Raw genomic sequence first — 27,226 nt, forward strand, 5'->3', positions numbered from 1 at the left:
CCATCAGTGCATTGTTACCGGCGGCGAGTCAGACCTGCAGAGCCGGGCGCGCATCGCTCAGCAGCCTCTGCTTGGCCGAGGCAGGGGCAGGGTGTGTTTGGTGCACACGTTGTTCCCGTGCCCTTGAGAGGCTGTTGCTTAAAAAAACAAACAAGAAAAACCATGCAATCTGTATTGATCTTCATTGAAAGCCTCCTCCCCCGCCCCCCTCCCCCGACTTGGGGGTTCCCTGTTCCTACGACCCACCAGCAAGTCATATTTTTTAACCTCCGTTCAGATCTCAGTAATTATGGTTATACTGAAAATCGTTTTTTTTTTTTTTTTTTTTAAATCTGGGTGGGATATTGCATATTTAATTGGTCTTCATTTAAAAATGCACGCACCTTTTGGTGCTGCTTGTGAAGCACCTCTTAGTGAAAAGTGACTCCAAACTTCTTGTGGAGCTGACAGTACCTTTCACCTTTCAATATCTTCTGCTTCAGTTGTCTTGACAGGAAATAATGCTTGCATTATTATTAGGCTTCGAGAAAATCGCCTCTGATTTGTGCCTGATTGCTGACAGCTGCTTTTGATGGGGCTGCCTGGCCTTGAGGAGGGGGACGGGCCCTTCTTGGGCCTTGAGACAAGCAGGCATGTGTATAGTTTAGTGAACAATAGGCTGAAGGAGGAAAGGAATAAACAAATGGCAGTTTCTCAGGTAAAAAAGCAATCTCACTTTCTTTATTGCATGGACATTTGGGTAGCAAAGAAAAAACTGAGAAACAATGGATAATGCTTTAAAAAAGGTAGGGTAGAGCATGTTTCTGGCAACACTGTTCACATTTGAACTTTTTTTTTTAAGCTAATTGTTCACAACTTCAGAGCAGGCTTGAACAGGTATAGTTATAATAGCAGATTCACACGTTACAGTTTGAAAAGTAAATTATTGGACTTTAGTCCTTCCATTAATTAGAGGTGGGATTAAACCAAAGATATTTTAACTGCGAAAAACTAAATTCAGTATGGTTAACTGTTGGAGACAGAATCTTACCAGCAAGCATATCTTAAAGAATCAAACCGGAACAAATGGAAAAAAGACATGAAAAGACCCCATTTAATTCCCAACGGTCATTGAAGTCTTGTACCAGTAGGCACCAGGTGGTGGAATTCTAGTCTGGTGGGCAAACTGGTACCAGAGAGTAGCTCTCTGTACAGTAGCATCTATACAGAATAAAGCAGGGTGGATTTGATTTAAATCATGATTTAAATCACTAGTCAGAAAGACCTGATTTAATCATGGATTTCTGCATAAAAGTGCATTCTTGTTGGTTGTTATAACCTTAATACATATTCTTCACAACTCAGAGATAGATGTAGGTTTCATTTTTAGAAGGTGCATGCAATACATTTTTAAAGTGATTTATTTTGAAAACTTTTCAGATTAGTTTTACAGCTATATCAGAAAATGAATGATTTGTTTCGTTATTTAATTTACCAAAGGTAAATGAAGCAGATAGTTCACGTCCCAATGACTTCATAAATATCTCCAATTCAACAGGTTAATCATTAATATTTGGAGGATTTTCTCGCCATGCTTTATTAGGAGGAGAACATTACCAGACAGACATTTAAATTGTTTTATTTAACTAAAACAACAGTGTTATATATTCTGGATTTTTTTTCTTCAACAGCAAACATTTAATACTTTAACAAAGCAAGCATATGATTTTTTTGAATTTAGTTAAACATTCAAGTTTTTTAAAATCAGGTTTGTTTTTGTTAAAATTGTTTTTAACTCAAATAGTTAAATGAAATATTTAAAAAACAAATAAAAAATTAAATCAGCTATGTCAGCCAGGTCAACATGAGAAACTTAAAATATTGGCTTCTGCAGGTAACTCGGTCGTCTTCACCTTCATTTTCCTCTTTCTTCATAATCTGGAAAAGAAAAACAAGCTTTCCTGCTTTTTCAGGTCCCAAACGATTTCTCAATTTGGAATGAATTAGTCCAAAGGAAGAAAATATTCTTTCTACACTGGCAGAAGAAGCTACTGCTGTTAAAAGTGAGATTATCACTTCAACAGTCTCTAAGTGCTTAAGTGACTTTCACCAGTTCACTGGTGTGACTTTCTTTGAAACATCATCAGCAAACATATATTTCTTGAATGGTTCACCCTTAGCTCTGAAGTTCATTATAGTTGGCATTATGGAGGGATGATTGCTGGAAGTCCATGCCATAGCCAACTTCTCTTCTTCAGCAGTTAAGGTTTGACCCTGATACCAAGTATTGAGAATATTTGCAAGAAAATGAACTGGAGATAGTGCTTGTCCCATTTGTTTTTTTAATGCTTGTAATTTAACTCTGAAATCTTTGGCTAGGAGGTGCATCAATGAGCACTGCAACCGTATGTTATTAGCTTGGGACTCTCTTCTAAATTTCTTCTAGTCTTGGATACATTTGCAGCATTGTCTGTGACCAAGCTGGGTACTAGACATTTGAATTTTTTTTCACAGTTTGTTATAGCTTTTACTGCTACTTCTTGTAAGTATTCTGCTGTGTGTGCATTTCCTGATGTATCAATTGTTTCTGTAAGGAAGACATTCCCTTCTTCTGTTGTCACATAAACACATGCAACAGGATCATTGTGGACATTGCTCCACCCATTAAGACTCAGGTTAAGGATTTCACCCTCTAGATCTTTTGCATACTGCTAAATTTCTCTTTCATACACTTTATCCAGCAATTTGCCTGTGACATCTGCTCTGTTGGGTGGACTGTTGGGTAGACTTTTGGGTGGACTGCTCTGTTGGATGGTCTTAATGACTGTACCATGTGAATGAAGTGTGGGTTCTCAATCATACGGAAAGGAGAGTTTGTTGCATAAACAAACAGGGCAGTTTTTTCTTCAATTACCTCTTTTTGTAATTTGCTGATTCTTATCACAAACTTATCTATGGTTGTTTCTGGATGATGGAGATTTTTTTTTTCTTTTTGCTACAGGTGATATACTGTGGCTGTGTGACATACATGATGTGATTGAAACACTGTCATTGGCAGATAACTCTGAAACTATAGAAAATGATGGTGATCTTGAAGGGGGATAGTCTTCAGAATCCTGTATGTTGAGGATGGATTTTCCTAAACAAAATAAGTCAATGCAGTTATTTAATTATTATTACCATACTGCTCATTTAGTATTACTCATTGCATTCGCTGACACTCAGTACTACTTTAAAGGTGAAATTGTAAAAGGAAGATCTGCCTATTTCAGCTATTTTTTATCACAACTGCATCTAAAATGATAGTACCGCAGAGTAACAACTATTTTTTTGCTCAAACATGAGAATTCAGGAATAGTCCAGAAGGAAGACAGGCAGTCCTTAAGAAAGAAGTATGAAATAAAAAAGTTTACCAACCTGAAGATCCTGCATGTTCAGACGTGTTCCTTTCATCATCACCAACGCAGCTTCCTCCTGAGAATGAGCACTTCTCTTGATGTTTCATTTGGGCAACCAGGCCTTGCATTTATTTGTTGCACTGTTTGCATTTTGCACGCATGCCTGTCTTACCCTCAGGTAGAGGAACTTCATTAAAATATTCCCAAACTGTATCTCTTTTATGGCCTGCTGCCATTATAGGTTTTCTCAAACCAATGAAGGCTACTCTCAGAAAGACCTCAAGACTTCTGTGATATGCTGCTCAGTTTCACTTCTGTTTCTACTGCCTGTCCCTCCCTTCTCACATTTATCTCCAGACTTCTTCTCCTTGTCCAGATCTATTCCGCCCCCAACAATCTTCTATTCATTGAACTTTTTGAAACTTTGCACGTTTAGAGAGAGGTAAGGGATTGACTCTGGGTACACAAATTTGCAGAGGGATAATAGGGTCTGTTATTTTTCACCTCTATATATTTATTTATTTATTTAAAAACATTTTTGCTGTTAAAAAAGCACGTTATCTTTGGAGACACAAATCCGCAGTTTGAGAACTGCAAAACTAAGCATCTCTGATGCTTTTACTAAGTGTCTTCTTGACTGAGCACTGAGTCTCATTGGGTAGATAGAAAGATTAACCTAAATAATCTATGCAGAAGCCCCTGGAACCCCATAAAATTGGGTCCCGAATCCATGAACTGTTGGAACTCATTTACAAAACTTTTCTTAAACATTGTATGAATATATTGTCTCATACTGTAGAATTAGAATTTATAATCCCAATTCCATGATGAGATATCTTTGAGCTATAATGTATCTTTATCTTTAGATAGATTTTTTTTCCCCTCAAAAAACATTTTATCAAACAAATCCAATTTAAATAAAAAAAATCTGATTTTTTTAAATTTATTTTTTATTTTTTTAAAAAAATCATTGATTTTTATCCACCCTGGAATAAAGTGACTAACACATCATTGCGAGTTTGCTTTTGCAGGCCACACCCAAAAAAAGAAAGTTTGATAGAAAGTCATTGACTTGTGAATCTGGGATCCAGATTAATGCTGTGTTGTTAAACTCTCTTCCATAGGAGTAATAAAATTGGCCTGTTGGTAAAGGTTGAATGTGCAGTAAGAGGGAGTTAATTTTTACTTAAGAAAGTAACTTAGATTTGGAGCTAGGAATAGTAATAAATTTGATCTAAAATTTAAATGTAATTATGAATCTATGGTTTGCAAAATCATTGGTATAGATGTTTTTTAAACTGGTTAAACCTCTTGAATGAAACAGAATGTCAGAAAAAGCTCAGACTGTCTAAACTAAATGAGATTAGTTCAGTGTTAGTGGCAGCATTTAAAGTATGAGGTTCCAATCCTACTCAGGCTGGCTTTAATAGGAGCAGATTTGGGTCTCTATTTTTACCAGGCTTGTTACAAATTAGGATCTCCAGTTTTCAGGTACAGATTAAACAGTAACTAAATATAAACCAAAAAGTGGTTTATGTGAGAATACACTCTAGATGGGAGTACTAAAGAAAGTGGACAAATGCTGCAGGTGAGCAAATATATATTTTGTATACTGTAATCTTTAAACTGTCAGAAAATCAGGGCTGGATATGAAAATGTAGCTCTGCTGTGCTCTTGGTTAACATTAACCATCATCTACCATTCTTAATTGCGCAAACCAGTAACAGAGGTCATGGAGATTGCATTTTCTTTCCCTGGGATCTAATTATGCCTTTACTCCTTATATTTATAACTTCCTTAGCTTTAAAGTATATAGGTTTTCAGGCATTTTGAATTCTCATATTCAGTTACTTTTTTCCTAGGAGTCTTTGTTTTGTAACTATTACTCTATGTACAGTTCAGAGTATTTTGAAAATGTGATTATTAATTATGTAATGGGAATGAATCAGTGCAGTGACTTAGGTTTGGACCTAGATATAAGCCTATGTTGTAGCACTTTTCTTAAACCTGGTTTTCCTGCCAATTGATATTGTTACTTAATAGTTTCTATGATGTCAGCAGTGAAAATTTGTAAGAGAGCCCAGCGCTTATATTTCACGTTCAGATGGTAGGAGGAAGCAACAAGCTTGAATGATTTTGAAGTGTAATATTTTTATTAAAACACTCTATACTCCTCCCATAGAAAAGGTGCAGAATCCCTGTGTTAATAGGGTCCTTAAGCATTTTGTTGTGCTAAGTATGTATGCCAGATTGCCTGTAAAAGTCACTTACATGAAAGTCAAAATTATTTTGTTTTGCTAGTATGGCTTAAAGCAGTGTTTTCCAAACTTTGTTTACCTGCCGTGTCCGCAGGTTTAGCCAATCGTGGCTCCCACTGGCCGCGGTTCGCCACTGCAAAAAGTGGCGCGGGCCGAGGGATGTACTGGTTGCCGCTTCCCACAGCCCCCATTGGCCTGCCGTGGCGAACTGCGGCCAGTGGGAGCCATGATTGGCCGAACCTGCAGACGCAGCAGGTAAACAAACCGGCCTGGCCTGCCAGGGGCTTTCCCTGAACAAGTGGTGTCCCAAATTTGGGAAACTCTGGCTTAAAGGAATAGTGAAAATTTGCTGGCATACAGTATATAGGCTAAGTTGCTGTAGCTTACTAGTTAATTGCTTCTCTACCTCAGTTACCCTTGAGGAAGGCAAGTTGCTAGTTAAAAAGAAAATGTATACTATATGGCTGCTGAGCGCACTGTAATGTATACACAAAAGAGTTAAGGTTGCACATTCTGCAATCTGAAACTGTTAAGCTACACACAGCTAGATAGGCTGGCCCATACACCTTAGGAGACTTGCAGGAGAAACTCCTCTCTCTTGTATGTCTTAGGAGCTGCAGAGATGCTGAAGCAGGAGTTCTTCAGTGGTGAGGTGCCAAAAGTAGATCATGGGGGAGCACCCAGTGGATCGCACCTGCTGGTTGAGCAAGCAAGAAAATCCATTGATCACTGGGACCCAGCAAGAGCGCAGGCAGTCGAAAGAAGGAGACGTTCCCACCTTCGGCTTTCACCCCCTTTCACCTAGCACCCAGTCAGAGATCAGTTCCTCTGTCCCTACCCACCCTCGGTTCTAGGTCTAGGGATGTGGTGTGCCAAGGAGCCTTGGAGCTTGCTTTCTAACCCCTCAGAGTAGTGCCCCCTAGTCATAGAATCATAGAATATCAGGGTTGGAAGGGACCTCAGGAGGTCATCTAGTTCAACCCCCTACTCAAAGCAGGACTGATCCCCAATTAAATCATCCCAGCCAGGGCTTTGTCTCCAGAGCTGAGTGCAGGGCTGCACAGAGGTTTTTTGGGGGTAGGGGCAAAAGCTGAAACAGAGACCTCCCACCGTTCCAAAAATTCCCTAGGGTGCAAAAACACTGAGGGGAAACCTGGGTGGGGAGCAAGCAAGCCCATTCTGCACTCCCCTCTTTATGGCAGCTCCTGTCCCAAGGGACTGGGTCCAGCTCCCTGCTCAGTGGATTGTGACCTGGAGCATGGAGTTGCAGCGCCACTCTATTTGGTTTCAGAGTAACAGCCGTGTTAGTCTGTATTTGCAAAAAGAAAAGGAGTACTTGTGGCACCTTAGAGACTAACCAATTTATTTGAGCATGAGCTTTCGTGAGCTACAGCTCACTTCATCGGATGCCTTTTCAAACAGAGGGCCTGGGGCACTGCCCCTTTTGCCTCCTGCCCTGTCTGAGTACATTAAATATTTGGACATGTTCTAATTAAATACAGTACCCATTAGATAGTACACAGCTGATTTATTCCTGTAAATTGGAGAGGATGTGGCTTGGAGGTGTAGCAGCACTGCTTTGTGGGGAGGAAACTGCTGCTTCTTTCCTCCACCTTTGCTCCTAGCAATCTGTGTATTTTTCACCTAGGCTAGCAGGCTTAGTTTTCAGGCTAGTAGATGCTGGATACACTTTTCAAGTGCTGGCAATGTCTTAATTATGTTCTTATTTATGAAGTCTTCTAAGAGGAAGAACCACCTTTTTAATAATGACAGGTTTCAGAGTAGCAGCCGTGTTAGTCTGTATCCGCAAAAAGAAAAGGAGGACTTGTGGCACCTTAGAGACTAACCCATTTGTTAGTCTCTAAGGTTCCACAAGTCCTCCTTTTCTTTTTAATAATGAGGACTGTGTGGCTGGTGACAAATCCCCAGGGCTCAATGTGATGCATTGGAAGCATCGATAGGTAAGGAGCATCTTCTCTTCACACAAGCAGCAGGGCAGGATCTTTCAAAAGCACACAGAGTGTGGTAGGGATTGTTGTATCCCAGAAGGGCCTGGTTTGTTGAGTTAGGGAGTTGGAAATGCCTATCCCACAAGTGTGCGTGCTATGGCAAGCAGAGAGTAGGCATGCATATTCCTACTGAGAGGAGCAGCAGAATATATTATAGAGAAATAATCCAGCAGCATGCCTATGACAGAGGATGCATTGGGCCGTGGTTCTACTGGCCAGGGCAGGATTTAGATTATAACCTCTTACTGGCAGTTGTTATTCTGCAGTGCACATTGAGGGGAACCTTTTTCTGGACCATCTCCCAGTCACTAACTGCCTGAGTCCCTAACAACCTGTCTGCCTTATTTTGTGGACCACCATCAATGGCTCTGCAGACCACTGGATGGCTGTAGACCAGGGGTAGGCAACCTATGGCACGCGTGCCAAAGGCAGCACACAAGCTGATTTTCAGTGGCACTCTCACTGCCCTGGTCCTGTCCACCAGTCCGGGGGGCTCTGCATTTTAATTTAATTTTAAATGAAGCTTCTTAAACATTTTAAAAACCTTATTTACTTTACATACAACAATAGTTTAGTTATATATGATAGACTTGTGGAAAGAGACCTTCTAAAAATATTAAACTGTATAACAGGCATGTGAAACCTTAAATTAGAGTGAATAAATGAAGACTCGGCACACCACTTCTGAAAGACTGCCGACCCCTGCTGTAGACTGTAGTTTGAGAGGCACTGAAATAGAGCAATAACTTCTTTTTCTCAACGTATTCTTGGTTACCTCCATATACACATGCTCCTTTTTAGGCCCAGAATCACAGCACCTACCTGTGAGGAAACCTGGATGCAGATCCCTTTGGAGATGGTCTCTGCTTTTCTGAATGTCGGGCAGAGGAAGATTTTCAAGAGTAATGTGAGATATGGCTTCCTAGGAAGCCAGTACGTTACCACATCCACAGCATTCCTATCCTGGGGAGAAAGGGACCCACCTCCTAGCTTGATACTCTGCATTCTGCTGTCAGAGCATTCTGCTGTCATTGCTGATCTGATATAGCTGTTCATAGAATCATAGAATATCAGGGTTGGAAGGGACCTCAGGAGGTCATCTAGTCCAACCCCCTACTCAAAGCAGGACCAATCCCCAACTAAATCATCCTAGCCAGGGCTTTGTCAAGCCTGACCTTAAAAACCTCAAAGGAAGGAGATTCCACCACCTCCCTAGGTAACGCATTCCAGTGTTTCACCACCCTCCTAGTGAAAAAGTTTTTCCTAATGTCCAACCTAAACCTCCCCCTCTGCAACTTGAGACCATTACTCCTCGTTCTGTCATCTGCTACCACTGAAAACAGTCTAGATCCATCCTCTTTGGAACCCCACTTCAGGTCATTGAAAGCAGCTATCAAATCCCCCCTCATTCTTCTCTTCCGCAGACTAAAGAATCCCAGTTCCCTCAGCCTCTCCTCATAAGTCATGTGTTCCAGTCCCCTAATGTTGTTTGTCTTTTGTTAGAAGTAACATCAAAAATGTAGCTATAAACCATAATGTCAATACAAGAATCAGATTTCATTACATGTGCTCTGAAAAGATCTATGGCTTGTAAAAACAAGATTTGCTGGCAATGACTGGATATCAGGAATACTAGGCCTACGCATCTGAATTGTTTTACTGCTGTCAGTATATGGTATCTTACAAATGCCACAAATATTTAGTCTGAAATTCAAACTGTTAAAAAAGCCATCTATAAGTGCTACATTAATGTACTTTGAAAGCTGTCTGCATTTCTATTAAGAGTTCATGACTGACAGACTCGTAACCCAGCTAGGGAATCTGTTTGTCTTCTCCTCACAATATACTCTTTGCTGAAATTTAATTCCTGGTACTGATTTGTTTTTGGAATGCCTCTAAATGCATTTTTTAGCACAAAGATTATAGGCCCAATATTTCCTTAATTTTTTTGGTGGATATTTTTGCCCAGTTTACAATCAGCCTTGTTGTTCTAGCTCAGATGTGAAAATCAGGTCCAGTGCCATTCTAAAAGATAATCATAATTTATCCTGATGTATTGGAAGTAGCTGATGGGGCAGGATACTAGAATCTGTGCTGCTCACCTGGGAGTCAGACAGCTCTTATATAGGGCTTTGGTAGCGATTCTTTCCATTACAAGTCTTATTTGACTAATCTCAAGTCTCCATCAGACTTCTGCTGCTGCAGTGGAAGAAGATTGCTGCTTGTGCTGGCTTCCATCAAGCATAGTTGCCAGTATTTAAAAGGGCATGCAAGGACAGTTCTCCAGGCAAACAGCAGTTCTGTGGGCTGGTAGGCTCCCAGACACTGGGAACTTTTGTGTGCATTCTGGTGATCTCCAGGACTTAAAGTATTTTGCAAACAATTGTCACAGCACAATAGCTGACACTTGTTGCCACCCTTCTTTTATGGAGGGGGAAAATGAGGCAGAGATTACAGCCTCGCAATGAATTGCTCTTGGGGCTAGGATTAGAAGGCAGGAGTCCCTTTGTGACTCTTCCCAGTGATACCCAGGATTGGGAGGCAGCTTGCTATCACCTGCCCTTAGCATGAGGAAGTCTTGTTTGTACCTGGCAGGGGCCAGCTCCCAGCCACAGGCAACACCTGCACACCCTTCTCAGCCTCTGTGGACTCTGCTCTCCCTCGTGCAGGCTAGCAATAGGCACACTCCAACCCCTGAGTCCTCCAAGCTTCACCCTGTGGTGTCCAGCCCCATAACCACTGGACACTCACAGAATTAGCAGGCCCACTGTTCCCAAAGGAACAGTACACTGCAGCTTACTAGTTACATCTTAGAACCTAGCTTTGCTTAACACACAGCATTCAGATATGTTTAGAGAGAGAGTAAATATAACAAAGAACGGAGATTCAAGTGATAGCAAACAGAAATATTGGCAACAAAGGGTCACATGTAAAATAAAATCAGAACGTGCATTCTAGAAACTAAGCTTAGCTAACGTGATGCCCTCTTGTCTAATAAGGCACTGCTTAACCAAAGTCTTTCACACAGCATTTTTCCACCAGGAAAGCCAAGATCCTCCTTTTATGGGACCAAGTGCGCTGGCAGCTTTCCTCCTGATGAAGGATGCCCTTGCTTCTTTCTGCACCCCTAGATATATTAGACAGTTCTTTATTCCTAACCTATATAGGGCCCTACCAAATTCACAGCCATGAAGAACGCGTCACGGACCGTAAAATCTGGTCTCCTCCCGTGAAATCTGATCGTTTGTGTGCTTTTACCCTGTACTATGCAGATTGCACAGGGCAGACCAGTGTTACTCAAACTGGGGGTCCTGACCCAAAAGGGAGTTGCAGGTGGTCACAAGGTTATTTTAGGGGGGATCGTGGTGTTGCCACCCTCACTTCTGCACTGCTGCCCTCAGAGCTGGGTGGCTGGAAAGCGGCGGCTGCTGACTGAGGGCCCAGCTCTGTAGGCAGCAGTGCAGAAGTGCGGGTGGCAGTACCATACCAGGCCAGCCTTACTTCTGCTCCGCTGCTGATGGTGGCTGTCTTCAGAGCTGAGCTCCTGGCCAGCAGCTGTCGCTCTCCAGCTGCCCAGCTCTGAAGAGAGTGCCGCCGCCAGCAGGAGTGCAGAAGTAACAGTAGTGGTACCGCAACCCCTCTACAGTAACCTTGTGACCCTCCTCCCCCAACGCTTTTTGGAGTCAGGAGCCCTACAGTTACAAAACTGAAATTTCAGATTTAAATAGTTGAAATAATTAAATTTACAAAATGGACCGTGAATTTGGTAGGCCCCTACCTATATACAGTTCCCACCCAGCCGTTCACCTCTTCATTTCTTCTCCTGAAATCCTCACCCTCTCGTCATTAGCGTTTGTAAGACATGCAATACACAATTGTCAGCTAGGGAGATGAGTGTCTCCCACCTCCTGTCTTGTGGAACCTGCCTTAAGGCACACTACCTGTGGGTGACCTGCCTGTAACTCCAATGGCCTAAGAATGTGATTGGCAATGTGAGTATCTATATATATTCTTACATATTATCTGCACATATGTTTCACAAAGATAATGGCTTCAGTAGAAACCTTATATGACCCTCTTTGGTGAACTAGAATGTAAATACCAGACCCAGGGGGTCTCTCTAACTACTGAATGTATCAGATGAAGTGAGCTGTAGCTCACGAAAGCTTATGCTCTAATAAATTGGTTAGTCTCTAAGGTGCCACGAGTCCTCCTTTTCTTTTTGCGAATACAGACTAACACGGCTGCTACCCTGAAATCTAACCCTTTTGTGTCACTGTGATTTCTACCAGTTTGCATCCAAGGATCCTTGGGTCTCCCCTTTGTTCTTAGTTGTCTTCAGAGCCTGCTAGATGTGATGCCTTTTGTTACTGAGCTAGCCCTTCTTTGGCTACAGCTTCCTGCTCAACAGATGAGCCAGCTCTGCGGTAGGCAGCTTGCCTGATGCTGGAAAGGTGTTTATGGGAGCAGTAGCAGCAACAGCCCAGACACCACCACCTGTCTGATTTTTTCCAGCTTTCAGTCATGTACAGTTTTTTGTTTTGTTTTAAATTACACTGATCTATTTACAATGCGCGTGCAGTAGAAAATATTGCCAGACTCCAAACGTATTTACTTTGGGTTCTTACGGATTATGGTATCTTTTTCTGTCTCTACTAGTGGATAGTCTTGATCTGAGAATGTGGAGAGCTTTACTTGTGTCTCCAAATATAGGCATGCTCAGGCATTAATCCAGACGGCAGTGCAGTTCTTCAGAAAACAACCAATTATTAAAATGTTCTGAAGTTACTCCAAACTCTTCAAAAGTGTATTGGTTTCTGCAAAGGGTGATGGCAAGGCTGAGTTTCTGAAAGTGAGCCTATCCTAAATAATGAAGGGCCAGATTCTGCTCTCAGTTGCACTGGTGTAATTCTGGAGTAACTCCATATTTGTCAGTGGGGTTACTCCAGAATTTTGCCAGTGCAAATGATGATAGACTTGAGTCTTGAAATTTACAAAAATTATGTTTTGTTTTATTTTTTCAGAGTAGAGAGACATTTAACATGCATGCACCCAAAAATGCAAACAAATTGAAGGTCTTGGGTAGCTTGTGTGTAGGCTACACAGCAAAGAAACAGACTTTAACAGCATCTTAGAGGATTGTGATTTCTCATCATGAGGAAATGTGTTGTAGGTTTTTTTGTGTACTTCAGTACCCTACCTGCTCACAAAAATGGAGGGAAAGAATGAGGTATAGTGTTAGGGTTTCCAACTTTGTAATATTTAAAAATCAGACACTCCAGCAGGAGTACCAGCACCTCCCCTGCTCCGCCTCTTCCCCCAAGGCCCCACCCTGCCTCTTCTCTCCAAGGCCCCACCCACCATTTGCTCCTCTTCCCCTGTCTCACCCTCAGGTAGGGAGGGACTTGCCTGCGGAGCTGGGGCTGGGAGTTGCAGGCTCTCGACACAGGTAGGAGGCAGCCCCGGCTGAGTAGGATGATCAGGTGTCCGGTTTTGGCCCGGAACACCCGGTCAAAAAAGGATCCTGGCAGCTCCAGTCAGGGCTGCTGGCTGGGCCATTGACTGTCCAGTTGGCGGCACCGCACAGTGGGGCTGGCAGGCTCTCTGCTAACTGCCGCACCATGCTGCTCCTGGGAAACAGCCAGCATGGGGGCGGCCAGGGGGTTCCGCGTGCTGCCGCGCCCGCAGGCATAGCTCCCGTTGGCCGGGTCAGGGCAGGGGACGAACTCATGCGATTTGTGAGCGCTCAGCAAGTGGCTGTTGAGGAGTCGTGGCGCGCACCTCTCCTGATGCTGCCGGCCCTCTTCTCCTCACTCTCCTCCTGTGGCTGGGCTTGAGCTGCAGCATGTGCCCTCACTGCCTTGTGGCGAACTGTGGTGTGTCGCCCCATCACTGGCACCCAGGAGTTTGAGATATGTATCCAAGTGCTGTCTCCAAGTGCTGGGAATAGGGCTGCATCCTCCTCACTGCATCCCTCCCCGTCCCATCCCCCGCATCCCTATCCCTCGCACCCCCATCATTCCCCATCCCAACCCCCCCGCATCCTTATCTCCCCGTCATTGTATCTCTCCCCGTCCCATCCTTCCCTGCCTCCCACATCTACCCATCCCATCTCTGTACCCCTTACAGCGCTCTCCCACCCATCCTTTCCACCTCCCAGATCTGCCACCCAATGTTCTTCACCCCCACAACCCTGCACCCCATTCACCTCCATACACTGCTGCACTCCCATTATGCCTCAGACACCCCTGTGCCCCCCACATCCTCATGCACCTGTAGCTTTCTGCCTCCTCATCCACCTCATATACCTCCCACACCCCCTCCTCTCTTCATCAGTGCCCCCTCTCCCCCTCGCCCTGCTCTTGTCCCTGGCCTCTTTCCCTTCCCATCTTCCCTCCTCCACCCCCACCTCCGTCATCTTTTCCCTACAGCCCATCCTCCTCCCTTCCCAGCTGGATGATTTAGGCAGCCCCTGGAAGAGTGGAGTCCTCCCGGGCACCATCATAGTCAGAGAGAGAAAACAAAAAGGCAATAAAACCAGACAATAAAACTCAGCCAGCAGCCTGGGGCCCAGGTAGAGCAGAGCTCTTGCAATGCCACGCGGCCAGCCTCCAACCCCTTCGCGCTGGGGCACGACCTTAACGCCGGGTATTTGAATCACACATTCCATCTCCCATGTTCAAACTGTTGCAGCTCCTGGCCTTCTCCTGCTGTCTGTTTGGACCCTGCAGTGAAAATGAGCACATGAGCGAGGGTGGAGGATTGCAAGCGATGGAGGGAGGTGGGATGGAGTGAGTGGGGGCGGGGCCTCAGCGAAGGGGCGGGGCAAGGGTGTTCGGTTTTCTGGAATTAGAAAGTTGGCAACCCTACGGCTGAGTAGGGAGTTGGTGCAGGTGATGACCCCAGAGCCTCCCCACTCCCCTGCCCGTGATAACTGGACTTCGGGTGTTCGATCAGTCCTAAGGATCTGAGGGAAAAGGTGGGGCAGTATTTCCAGAGCTGACAGAAAAAAAAAGAGATCTGACCGGACTTTCTGGTTGAAAACCAGATACTTGGCTACCCTATATAGTGTCTCCACAAGCTAAAACAAACTAGTAGAACTAAATTTGGGCCTGTCGGCTTGAATAGTAGCCCTTTAATTCTTTACAGCAGCTGCTGCTTTGCTGAGCACTGCTTTTTTGTAGGAATATGTTGTGACTCTTGGTTTCTTTGAAACATTTGTTGATTTGGCTGTGAACTACTGTATAGTTTATTCAGTGTCTCTTGGCTCCATGCTTAAAGGGGAGCTCTTTTGTACACATTTCCTACTTTATGCTGTTTTCAAGCCTTGGGCTTCAGTAATTTTTATCTCTTCCTCCTCACACATGCACATATTTAATGCTCTTATTTCAAGACACTAATTTACATAAAAAGAGACTAAAATAGACTCAAGCTATTATCTCCAGTAAAACTTTACTTAGGACTGGGTCATGTATTCAAATGAATTTTGCAGTGTTACTGTGATGTGTTAGATTGTGTTTTCTATTGCCTACTGCAATTCCCTATTTAAGAACACATGTATAAACTGTAATGGGGACCTAGTACCTTATTGCCTTCCTGGCTTTTTACAGACACTGGGGTAGAGAAAGGGAAATCTTGTAATTCAAAAGGGCAGAAGGCCTTTTTCTTCCCTCATCGTGCTGAGCTGTTGTTTTTAAATGACTAACATTTCGTTTTAGTCCATTACATAAGCTGCATTTGCATTTACACTCCCAGTCAACAGAATACCTTTCCCTAAAACCCGAAACTTGTCTGCGTGACTGCTGAAAGCTGGAGCCCCAAGGTTGGTCAGTCCAGCCTACTACTGCCAAAAACAGAATTGTTTTCCGGAAATTTCCATCAAGGGACTAATCCACATTTTTAAAGGGCCCAAATCCGTGAGGTGCTAAGTATTCGCCACTCCCTTTGACTTCAGTGGAAGTTGAGGGATCTCAGAACCTTCAGGGTGTACCTTAAGCAACTTGCGGGATTGGGCCCATAGCTCTCACTCTAGGGGAGCTATTCTTGGGAGTCAGCAAAAATTTCCTTTCTTTTCATTTTACCTGATTTCTTCTAGCATTGCCCTTTTGTATGCCACACTAAATATATCTGTCCCAGTATTGCATCCTCTTCAGGTAATATAAATGCTTGCCAGGACTTTCCCACTTACCCAAGCTATGCATATTTTATTTATCTGTTTTCATTTTCCCTCCAGAAGTCAATCTTTTTCACCCCCACCCCTCAGTCATTTTTTTTTTTGTTTCTCTCTGAACTCTTTTGAATTTGGCCACATATCTCTGGTATTGAAGTGCCTGGATACAAATGCAGTATTTCAGAGGCGGACGTGTCACCTCTTATCGCCTTCCTAGTATGTGATGTGATGATTCTGTATTGTCAGTATTCTATAGTATGGTTATAGAACTAGGACTAATGTATCAATACAGAATATTAGGGGAAATCTGTAAATCAGTTTTGTGATTACTTTAGATAAACAATAACACCAACCACTAACTTTCTGATTCTGTGTCTTAAGTTATTGTGACCATTGGAAATATTTTCTGCTGTAGAATGACCCTGATCACCTTGTTGGTTTGGTTATTGAACTGTTTTATCATTTCTTTGCAGCAGAACTCCCCCCTCCGTATACTGCCATTGCCAGTCCTGATGCCAGTGGTGTTCCTGTAATAAACTGCCGCGTGTGCCAATCACTAATCAATTTGGATGGCAAGCTTCACCAACATGTTGTTAAGTGCACAGTTTGCAATGAAGCTACGGTAAATGGGTTTTTAGGTTTTCCATTGTTGTTGATATGCTCTATTACCTTCCTACGTAACAAGGAGTTATGTCAGTATTACTGATCACCTTGCATGTTTATTCAAGGGTTATTGACATTTGGTGGGCTCGTATCTGTTAGAAATGAAAATGTACAAAGGCAGTAAAGTCTTCAGGCTTCTAAGCCTACTTGTTTCAGGTGGAATGCATGCTGCTTTCCATCTCTTAGTAAGCGGGAATTCAAAGGGTTAAAAGAGTCAGTTAAAGCAGAAGCTACCTCCCTGATGTTTTAGTGAGAGATGAGACAGCATGAGATGATAGGCTTTGCAGGGAGGGGTTGAGGGAAGAGGTGGGGCAGTATTTCCAGACCTGACAGAAAAAAAAATCAAGGTGCCTTAAGTATTTTAGATGTACATTAAGGAACACAATGCCTAATCTACCCAGTGGACTACATATGAGTACTTGACTGAATATGCACTATTTTGTTAAATAATACTCTAAAGACTTTAGTTTTAAATATTGTTTAGAAAGTTTTGTGCTGTATATATAAACTCCACCCTTCCCCCTCTTATTTAAAAAACAAGTTTTCTCAGGACCTGAAATCTATAGTGTCCTCTTGACATACTTATAAAAGCAACCAATGGAAGGAAAACTATGATGATCTAAAGAAAAGGAGTACTTGTGGCACCTTAGAGACTCTGAAACCTATGATCATCTAGTTTCATCTTTTGGATAACCCAGAGAAAATTAAGAGAACTTAAAATATTTTTTAAGATATATATTTTTAATTTGTTGAAAAGAAAAGAGGGAGTGAGTTGTTCTAGCAGTAAAAATGTGCTGATAGCAGGAACTTCTGAGAGAGAAAAAATGCAGGTCCTAGCTTTAGGTGTTTGTGATTATCTCTTAGAGAACGAACAAGCTACCTGATTCTCTTACTATTATTGATTTAATTTATATTACCACAGCACCTAGGAGACCTCTCATGCACCAGGACCTTATTGCGTTAGGCTCTATACAAACACAGGCAGATATTTCCGATATTTTGTTCTAAATTATATTGTAACTTCAGTCTATCCATTCTGTTAATTATTTTAGTCCAGATTCTTAAGGTATTTAGGCACATAACTCCCAAAGGGTCTTAGCCTTTATGACAAATCTTGCTCCCTTACTTATGTGAATATACCTATTGCAGTCAGTGGGATTAAGTTTTAGAGTAAAACCGGTAGGCTTCGTCTCTTAAGCAGCAGTATTTGTTTAGAAAACATTTCAGTTAATGTTGAATAAAACTAAACTTTGTAGGGTTTGAACTCTGTATTTCTAAAATATGAACTAGACACTTTGTCCACCAGGCTACAAACTCCTTGGTTGCTTGCTTTTGTTTGTTTGTTTGTTTTTTATTTATATATATAATATAAAAGTAAAAGCATATTTTTCTCTCAGTAAAGACTGCATATTACTTGACTGAGGGGTGTGTGTATATAATAGTGAGTATATAGACAGAGTGAGAGAATAATGAGGGTAAACCCTTTGGAGATGTGGCTATTTTAAGCATTCAAGTGACAGTGTGTGACATATAAGTGTTTTTAGGATTAATTTTATAAAATCAAATATAAGGGCTACAAAGTTCAAACAACATGCATTCACTAATTCATGCAAACACACACATGCGTGGAACTGGGACCTAATTTAAAGTTATGCTTCCTCAGCTAAATAGTGAGAAACAAGCATTTTCCTACTCTTTAAACTAAAGTTAGGGTGCCGATCAATAACTTTAATTGTTTGTTGTTAAAACTTTAACCATGTCTCCTGTCATGTTCTGTCCTGTAAGGAGAGAACCTGTACTTCCCCTTTCTTAACTTGGATTCATGTCATATCAGTTACTCTGTTTAAGATACTTAGGAAACTAACAAAAAAAATTAGTTTGCTTTTTTGTATAAAATTTCTGGTGGTATTTTTTTTTTGTCTAGCCAATCAAAAATCCTCCTTCAGGAAAGAAGTATGTTAGATGTCCATGTAATTGTCTCCTTATCTGTAAGGATACATCTCGGCGAATAGGGTGTCCGAGACCCAACTGGTAAGACCTAAAGAATCTTAATGACAGATACCATGGTGATGTGAATGTTATAAATATTTTCATGTCATTGTTAGTCATTCATTTATGTTCTGCTTTCGTTAACACTACACAAATATTTGTCCGTGGATCTGTGTAGACCTAAATTTAGTGGATTCATTATGTTAACATATTCAAAGAAGAAAACTATATTACTTGTGCCATAATAACTATTTCTCTAACATGATTGATAGTTTTGAGAATATTTTTTAATATATTTAATATGGAATAGTATATTGTAGAAGTTGTATAAGGATTATATGAAGTGAATAGCATACAATATAGTGGGGAAACAACTTAAAAGTTCTGGGAAATACGGTGCATAATTTCCTGCAAGCTCAGTTCTATGGTAATTCCATGGGAAAGCGTTGAACACGCAACTTGCACTATAGTAACTCTGTTGCTTGGTATCGGTGAATAACTTGACACACTTGTTAAATCTTTCATTGCAGAAATCCCTCCTACTCCTTTCTCAAAAAAAAAAAAAAATTAGTCAGTGAACATATCTGCTCTTTGTTTAGAAAAAACTAGTTAATATAAAGTGATCTGATGTTTTATGTGAATCTTTAGAATTCTAAAATAAATAAGAGACATGTGTCTGGACACACCAGATGCCACTGCGTACTTTAACACAATAAGTGAAATCCCGGCCTCATTGAAGTCAAGGATTTCATCCAATAAATCTAAGTAAGCAGGAATCCATAACACATAATATAATGTACTGGATAACCAGGAAGCACAAAAATAAACAAATTTCCCTCATTTTGTTAAAACATCAGTCCCAATAGTATATGCTGCCTGGCCTGTCATGCTTGCTTCTTGAAGGAGAGCAAGATTGGGAGTGTGCATTCTGTGGGAGAGGGCCCTTCACAGAGCATGCTGTGCTGCTGTTTCTTGCCTTCCACACTGAAGGGGGTCTGTCCCAACCTGAGCTGTGGCAGCATGGCATGGGGAGGGATGATGTGGATTACGTGATTCTTTGTGCATGCATTTTTGCTTCATATACTGTCATTTTTGTTGTATGTTCAAACCACGTGAGCAAACTGGAAACATGAAAAGATACAGTATAGTTAACTTAAAAATACAAAGCCAAGCATGTGACAAAATTGACATTAAATGGTCTTTGAAGCTCAAAATTGATTTTTTTTTCTAGTTGATACAAAGTGGGCTATTTAGGACTAACTTAATGTTAAATGACTTAGTATATAGAAAAAGTTTTCCTTTAAATAGAGTTTTCTCTTAAGTGGGCTTAACTGTACTGGATTCCTGGTATTTTCTGACCTTCTGCATTTGAATGACGCTATGCCAGTTCTCATTCCCATTGCCAACTCGAGGGTGGATATAAAGAATGGCTAATGTCATCTAAGTCACCCTCTGTGGGGTTCCCAGGTGAGCAAACCTCCTGGGCAATAAATAGGGATCTCCCACAGTCTTTCAAAGCCTCATGCTGTGGGATTTACAAAACCTGGTGTTTTCTCCCATTGTGCGTGTGTGAGAGAGAGCTTGTAAATCAGGCATATTCTCACTGCTTGCCAGACCTGCCAGCTGAGCAGCCTGAGGTGAATGTTGGACATGCCCTTTGTGGGCAAAGACTGTTGACACAGAAGAGGCAAGGAGGCTGCCTGGCCTGTCTTGGCTTGGAGTGTGTGGGAAAGAGGGAGAGAATCGTATGAGAAGAAGAAATCTGCTTGGAGAAGGGGGGAGGAGGGATGCTTGATTTTTGAAGGGAATTGAAAGGAAAGTTTGAATGGTTAAGGATGTTGGCTGGAAGGCCAAGAGAGAGAGAGTCCCGCTCCTGCTATGTGTTTCCCCAGCCATTGCTACATATCTCTGCTCACAAGCCTGAATATCTGGTCATCTCACCCAGACTTTCTGCACTCTCAATACTTCCCTCTTCATGAGGGTCAGTGTCCCAAGCTGGACTCTGCCATTTGCTAGCTAAGTCTTCTTGAAATTGCTGCTATTTACACTTGTATAATAACCTTTCAGTAAAAAAAAAAAAAAGGTGTCTTCCTTACCTGTTTGGAAAAAACTAATACGAGAGATTTAAATTGGATGCACGTATAATAAGAAGTAGGTTCTACTTTACAGTCATAAAATATCTGGTAAGTTCTTGCAGAGCTAATAACCTAAATGCATCATCCCTTCCCCTCGTTAGTGTAATGACATGGCATATATGTTTAATGTTCCTACCACAGTAGACGCATCATTAACCTTGGTCCAGTGATGTTGATTCCAGAAGAGCAGCCAGCTCAGCCTGCCTTGCCAGTTCAGCCAGAAGGTACTCGGGTGGTGTGCGGACACTGTGGAAATACATTCCTGGTAAGTAACCAATGTGCATTGTAATGTCAGGGTTTTTGTGTACACTTGGAACTGGGGTTGTGGTTCCCAGCTCAAATAGATGCGTCTGCACTAGCTCAAGCAAGTGTGCTAAAAATAGCAGTGTAGCATGGATGGCAGCTCAAGGCTAGTTGCCCAAGTACCTATCCTGTCCCCCTGGGCATGTACTCAAATGGTTAGCCTGAGCCACTACCTGTGCTATCCCAGCTATGCAGCGTGGGTATGTCTGTGTCATCTGGGAATCACACCCCACCTCTAAGTGTAGATGTAGCCGAAGGGCTAAATTCTCCTCTGTTACATCAATGCAATATCACTGAAATCAATGGAACTCCTTCCAAGAACCTATCCCACTTGGACAGCGTGGATGTGGAACCAAATCCCTTTGGGAGTTGATTGTTAAGACACAGATATCACTTTGGATATGCAGTTTGTATCGGAGTATTTACTTGTGCTTCTTCAAGAAAATCCGGCAGTATTCTCTCCATCTAGGAAAGGGTCAGGCCCATAATCAATATAATACTGATGGAAAACTATTGTTAAAGGATCTGTTGTTGTTACAATCCAGTGATGATTATATTCTGCAATAAGTAAACTTGTGTAATTGTTTGTATTATAGTTCATTTTTCAGATGCTCATAACTTTCTGAAACTTTCACCTCTGGATAAAATTCTCCATGCTTAGACTCCAGTTTTGCAAAGATTTATGCACATCCATAACTTTTATCAAGTGGGTAGTCCTTTTGAAGCTATGCTCATGTGTAAATTTGTGTAGGACTGAAGCTTTAGTTTGAAGCCAGACGTAAAAATTCATTTGAAAGATTGAGCAAAAAGTTCAACTGTTTTAGAATAGGAGGACTGGGGAACGTATTTTTTTTCCCTACTGTACAAACATTTTTGCAACCATTTGTTGATCAGCCCTGTTGTCATAATGCTTAAAGTTTCAATGTTGAAATTGACTGTAGATATAGTCCTTGTAGAGATGTAATGCATAGCCTTACGCTGGAGGAAATTAACTTTGATTTCACCAACATACTAGGGTTTGAAAATTATGTTGTGAACGTGCATAGTAGACAACTAATGCACTTTGCAACAAATATGTCCCTATGAAAAATGGCCAGTGCAGGTCCTTGAAGCTAAACTGTTTTCATAATCAACTGACCAATGTCACCTTGCTAAAGCAAGGGCTCTATCCAAAAATGTAAGGTGTGCAAGGGCTACAGATAGACTTCTTTATATCTGTAGCTAAATGTAAAGGGGATGAGGAAGGGCTTCAGCTTGCCTTGTAATGGGTGCAAGAGAGGGGCTCCCTTGTGGCAGTTTTGCTGCAGAACGTGTTTTTTTTTTTGTGTGTGGGTATATTTACAGATCAATTAAAGTGCACGCTAACCACCTTAAATACTGTTGCTGTTTAAATGTGAGTTTGCGAGGTGTGCTGTAAGTTCTGAGGGGCACTAGTTAGGGAGCTGGATCATGGATTTACACATGCTATTTGCAAGGTTTTTTTTGCAATGCTAAGGTTGTGAAGTCTTGGAGACAGAAATTCCTTCTATTGACTTTTCTTTTTTCCATTTTTTTTCTTAAAAATAAATTAAAAATCATACCTAGTGCAATCTATACCTCCCCTCCCACCCAAAATATCCAGTGTTAAGGTTTCACAGTTAAACATTCAGAAATCCATACATTTCAGCTTGTATGCACAACCTTAACTCGGACTGCTTCCTTGTAATTACAGGAACACAGTATTTCTTAAATAATAGGATATCACTTTTAAAAAAGACTTCAACCTTCAAGATCAAATTCTTCTAAGGGCCCATCTACAGTACACATTTTATCAAAGATCACCTTAGAACATGGGTTGACTTTTGCCTACGTAGATAGTTTTAATTCAGTTTGGGACTGTGTTACGGAATCCTTTTAGAGCTCTGACATGATACAAAAGAGTACAGTCTGGTATATGATTCTGTGACATGGTTAAAATGCTGTTTGGCTCCATCTACATAGGCAAAACAAAGCAGTTATTAAATAGTCATTGTATTATGTTTTAATGCATTCTCTTGACACAATAATATTATAGTGCAGACAGACCCTTACACTGCATTGTTTTATTAGAAACAGTGGTCTATGCAATCAAATTCTATTGGCTAACGTGCCAGACCCCGTATTCAGGTGTTTTTGCAAACACTGAGATTTTAATTTTTTGTCCACTCTGCTGCATCTGTAGGAGTAATGCATATTTGTAAGCTACATAATTTACTATGGGCCTTCTTTTGTTGGAGAGGAGATGACACCCCTTGTGGTAAACTAGTATATCACACTTAGGCCTTGGCTACACTTGCAAGTTAGAGCGGATTAAATCAGCCCTGGGCACCCTAACTCCTGAGGTGTCCACACTGTCAAGGCACGTAGAGCGCCTGGACGCTGCAGCTGGAGCGCTCCTGGTAATTCACCTCCACGAGAAGCATAAAGCTTGCTGCGCCCCGGCTGAAACACCTGGACGTCAGTGTGGACGACAAGTTGCATTACTGTGCTGTGATTGGCCTCTGGAAATGTCTCATAATCCCTTGAAGTCAAGTGGCCTCTCTTCTCATTGTTTTGAACTCGGCTGCAGGCATGTGGATATCCCCTTTCAAAGCTCCGTTTCTAACAGCCGACTGCTTATCTGCTCTGGGACAAAGCAAACCATTAGTGTGGAATGCTCCTGCTGCAGAGGTAGGTGTATATGTGTGGTGGGGAGGGGGCAGGGATGGGGGCTGATGTTGGGGTTTCCCTCTTCCACTGTCTGAACTTACAAGAAGCCTGCCGACACACTCTGCCCCCCAAAACAGTCTTCCCCCCCCCACACACAACACACTTGTCGCCCCCTTCCCCCCACTGATTTGAAAAGCTTGCTGCAGTCACTTGCACACTGGGATAGCTACCACAATGCACTGCTCTCTGTGGCGTTGCAAGAGCTGCTAATGTGGCCATGCCACTGCGCTTGCAGCTGACAGTGTGAACACAGGGCAGCGTTTTCCTTGCTGCGGTCTCCAAGGGCTGGTTTAACTCCCAGCGCTCTACATCTGCAAGTGTAGCCATGCCCTGAGTAATGCTTTTTTCCTGACTTGGTTTACAGTTGCAGAGCAAATAATACTTTTTTATAGTTACTGAGCAAACACTTAAATATTACCTTTATAACATGGGATACAGATATTATAAGTGAGAATAATACATGCAGCAACTCACAAGTATTTCATAAAGTCTGAACACATTTTTATAAATCTAATACCTATTTTAATAATACATGGATGAGCCAGACTGCTTTCCTGCTATGCATTTGTCAGTGTTCAGCTGAGACCTTGGCACAAGCTGTTGTAACCTTTGGGTGGGCTTGGGTTTAAAGTTTCACTACCCTTCTCCTAGTGCCTAAAAATAAGTCCCTCAGAAAAGCACATGGAGACCCAGAATTCAGTCATTGAGGATTTTCAGGAAGGATTGCACAGCGTTAACCTCCCCACAACCAAATCCAAAAGAACAAAAGGAATGACACTTAATTCTTAAGTACAGATTTGTTATAAAATCTTATAATAAAGCAACAACAATAATAATAAATAACATAACTTGGCTACTTTATAATCCTCAGACATTATCTTCATAGTTCTACATAAACATAAATAAAGAAAACAAATTAAATCTAAACAGGTCAGTCCCCACAGAAACACAGTGAGAAGAAACTCAAGAGTTCCCAAAAGCGTAGGCTGTGTTCACCTGAGTCTAAGTTACAGTCTTTGATCACCACAATCTATACATTCTGCTGAGTCAAAAGCACTGCAACAACATCATCTCTTCTCTTGCTTGTAGAAACCTCCAGCTGGAGTCCTTGCAGACTCTTCCTTCTCCTCTGCTGAAATCACTCAGTTAGCTAATCAGCTGACTAATTAACCAACTACTCAGTTTAAGTATATATCTTAAAAAAAAAAAAAAAACAACCAGAATGGAGAACAGCAAAATATAACGGACTCTTTCCCCACCATCACATTTCAATAGGAGAAGAGTTGGTGAATCATACTAGTTGAGACAATATAACTAAAACAGTTTAACTAAAACCATATAGCATTCGAAGTTTACAATTAAAATAAAAGAAATTAGTTTCCCTCCCAATTTCCCCCTTCTGTAATTAACATTGCCAGGGCTTCCCTGTTGGGAGGGTTAACAATATCACTAACCTGCTGTAAAGTGATTCAGAGTTAGAGAAAACCAGTCTGCTTTCTGCTCGTGTGGCTCAGCTTCTCCCAGTCCGCACAGGACACGTGCCTTTTGTAAAGCAGCTGCCCTGACAGACTCCATGGGGGCAAGTAGAGTCCAGTTACAGGGGACCTATTGAACATATCCAAAACTACAACACCCAATTCCAGAAACTTCTGAGTGTGGAGTGCTAATGGTGCATCTGCCTAGCAACAATGACCCTGACGCAACTCATTCCTGCCCACCCCCCTGTTCTCTGCAGATCTCTTAAAGACATCTCTCTCTATTGGGCACACGGGTTACACTGGCACCTGCTGTGCCAGTGTCACAGATAGAATCAGACCGCCATCTTGTAGGTGGGTCCTCTGGATGTGTAAATAGTCCCAAAGACCGCCATCTTGTAGGTGGGTCCTCTGGATGTGTAAATAGTCCCAAAGCCCTCTGCTTACCTCTGGAGACCCAGCAAATGCCTCTTCAGGTCCAGTCTCTTGAGTAGTACCTATAGTAGACCTTATTAGTCAGAAATTTCCACTAAAACTGGTTTAGTTACACCAATACATGTCTACAGTGGTGTAGTTAAGGTGCCAGCAGTTGCTGCCATTGTGTCCACTAGACTTTCTCTCATTGCTTCTCACTAGACAATAGGGTAGACATATACACCAGAAATTGCAAGAGCCTTTTGTGTGCTAGGGCTTAGGTCTGGGAAGTAGGAGTCAAAGTTCAAAATCTCTGATCTCTGACTGTACCGCCTGAAAAAGTATCATTTGAAGTGTTTTAGGTATTTTTTTTTAATATAGCAGTGTTTATTGATCCATGGGTATAGACAGTATTTACAGCTGGTTAAAATATGGCCCAAAGCTTGTTCTGTAAAGTTAAGGGAAACTGTCAACTTGATAATCTTGAAACTGACTAATTTAAAAACAAGAGTTTCTGAGAGACTAGGCTTAAATAAATGAATAAAATGAAAGAAAACCAGGACATAGTATTTAAAGCATGTGAAAGGATTTTCTTTTCCATAGGGATGCTGTCATAAATATAAAGGGAAGGGTAAACCCCTTTAAGATCCCTCCTGGCCAGAGGAAAAATCCTCTCACCTGTAAAGGGTTAAGAAGCTAAAGGTAACCTCGCTGGCACCTGACCAAAATGACCAATGAGGAGACAAGACACTTTCAAAAGCTGGGAGGAGGGAGAGAATCAAAGGGTCTGTGTCTGTCTGTATGCTGCTTTTGCCGGGGATAGAACAGGAATGGAGTCTTAGAACTTTTAGTAAGTAACCTAGCTAGGTATGTGTTAGATTATGATTTCTTTAAATGGCTGAGAAAAGAACTGTGCTGAATAGAATGACTATTCCTGACTGTGTGTCTTTTTTGTAACTTAAGGTTTTGCCTAGAGGGATTCTCTATGTTTTGAATCTAATTACCCTGTAAGGTATCTACCATCCTAATTTTACAGAGGTGATTCCTTTATTTCTATTAAAAGTCTTCTTGTAAGAAAACTGCTTTTTCATTGTTCTCAGATCCAAGGGTTTGGGTCTGTGGTCACCTATGCAAATTGGTGAGGATTTTTGCCAAACCTTCCCCAGGAAGTGGGGTGCAAGGGTTGGGAGGATTTTGGGGGGAAAGACGTGTCCAAACTGGGTTTCCCAGTAAACCCAGGTAGAGTTTGGTGGTGGCAGTGGAGATCCAGGGACAAAGGCTAAAATTAACTTGTGCCTTGGGGAAATTTTAACCTAAACTGGTGAAAGTAAGCTTCGGAAAAAGAAAAGGAGTACTTGTGGCACCTTAGAGACTAACCAATTTATTTGAGCATGAGCTTTCGTGAGCTACAGCTCACTTCATCGGATGCGTACCGTGGAAACTGCAGCAGACTTTATATACACACAGAGAATATGAAACAATACCTCCTCCCACCCCACTGTCCTGCTGGTAATAGCTTATCTAAAGTGATCATCAGGTTGGGCCATTTCCATCACAAATCCAGGTTTTCTCACCGTGGGGGAGGAACCTTGACAGATGCTTATGAGGGTTCTTTCAGAAAGAGGGTAATTGACTCTACATAAAGTTTATCAAATGCTTAAAGTCAAATGTTTAAAATACCTTTTTCTTCTTTCGGTTGTAGTTAT

General features: G+C 41.8%; 1 protein-coding gene across 2 annotated transcripts in view; it reads left to right on the plus strand.

Moving 5' to 3' along the window:
* PIP4P2 (phosphatidylinositol-4,5-bisphosphate 4-phosphatase 2) overlaps positions 1-27,226 on the plus strand; it is a 60,039-nt gene that overhangs the window by 378 nt on the left and 32,435 nt on the right. Inside the window, exons 2-4 of one of the 2 annotated variants that reach the window (XM_073330605.2) lie at positions 16,288-16,436; positions 18,402-18,508; positions 20,743-20,866. In XM_073330605.2, the coding sequence (XP_073186706.1) occupies positions 16,288-16,436; positions 18,402-18,508; positions 20,743-20,866 (380 nt within the window). The remainder of the gene's footprint in view (positions 1-16,287; positions 16,437-18,401; positions 18,509-20,742; positions 20,867-27,226) is intronic. The other variant, XM_073330606.2, reaches the window with a different exon arrangement.

Source organism: Lepidochelys kempii, chromosome 2 (assembly GCF_965140285.1).
Source record: "Lepidochelys kempii isolate rLepKem1 chromosome 2, rLepKem1.hap1, whole genome shotgun sequence".
Classification (NCBI taxonomy): Eukaryota; Metazoa; Chordata; order Testudines; family Cheloniidae; genus Lepidochelys; species Lepidochelys kempii.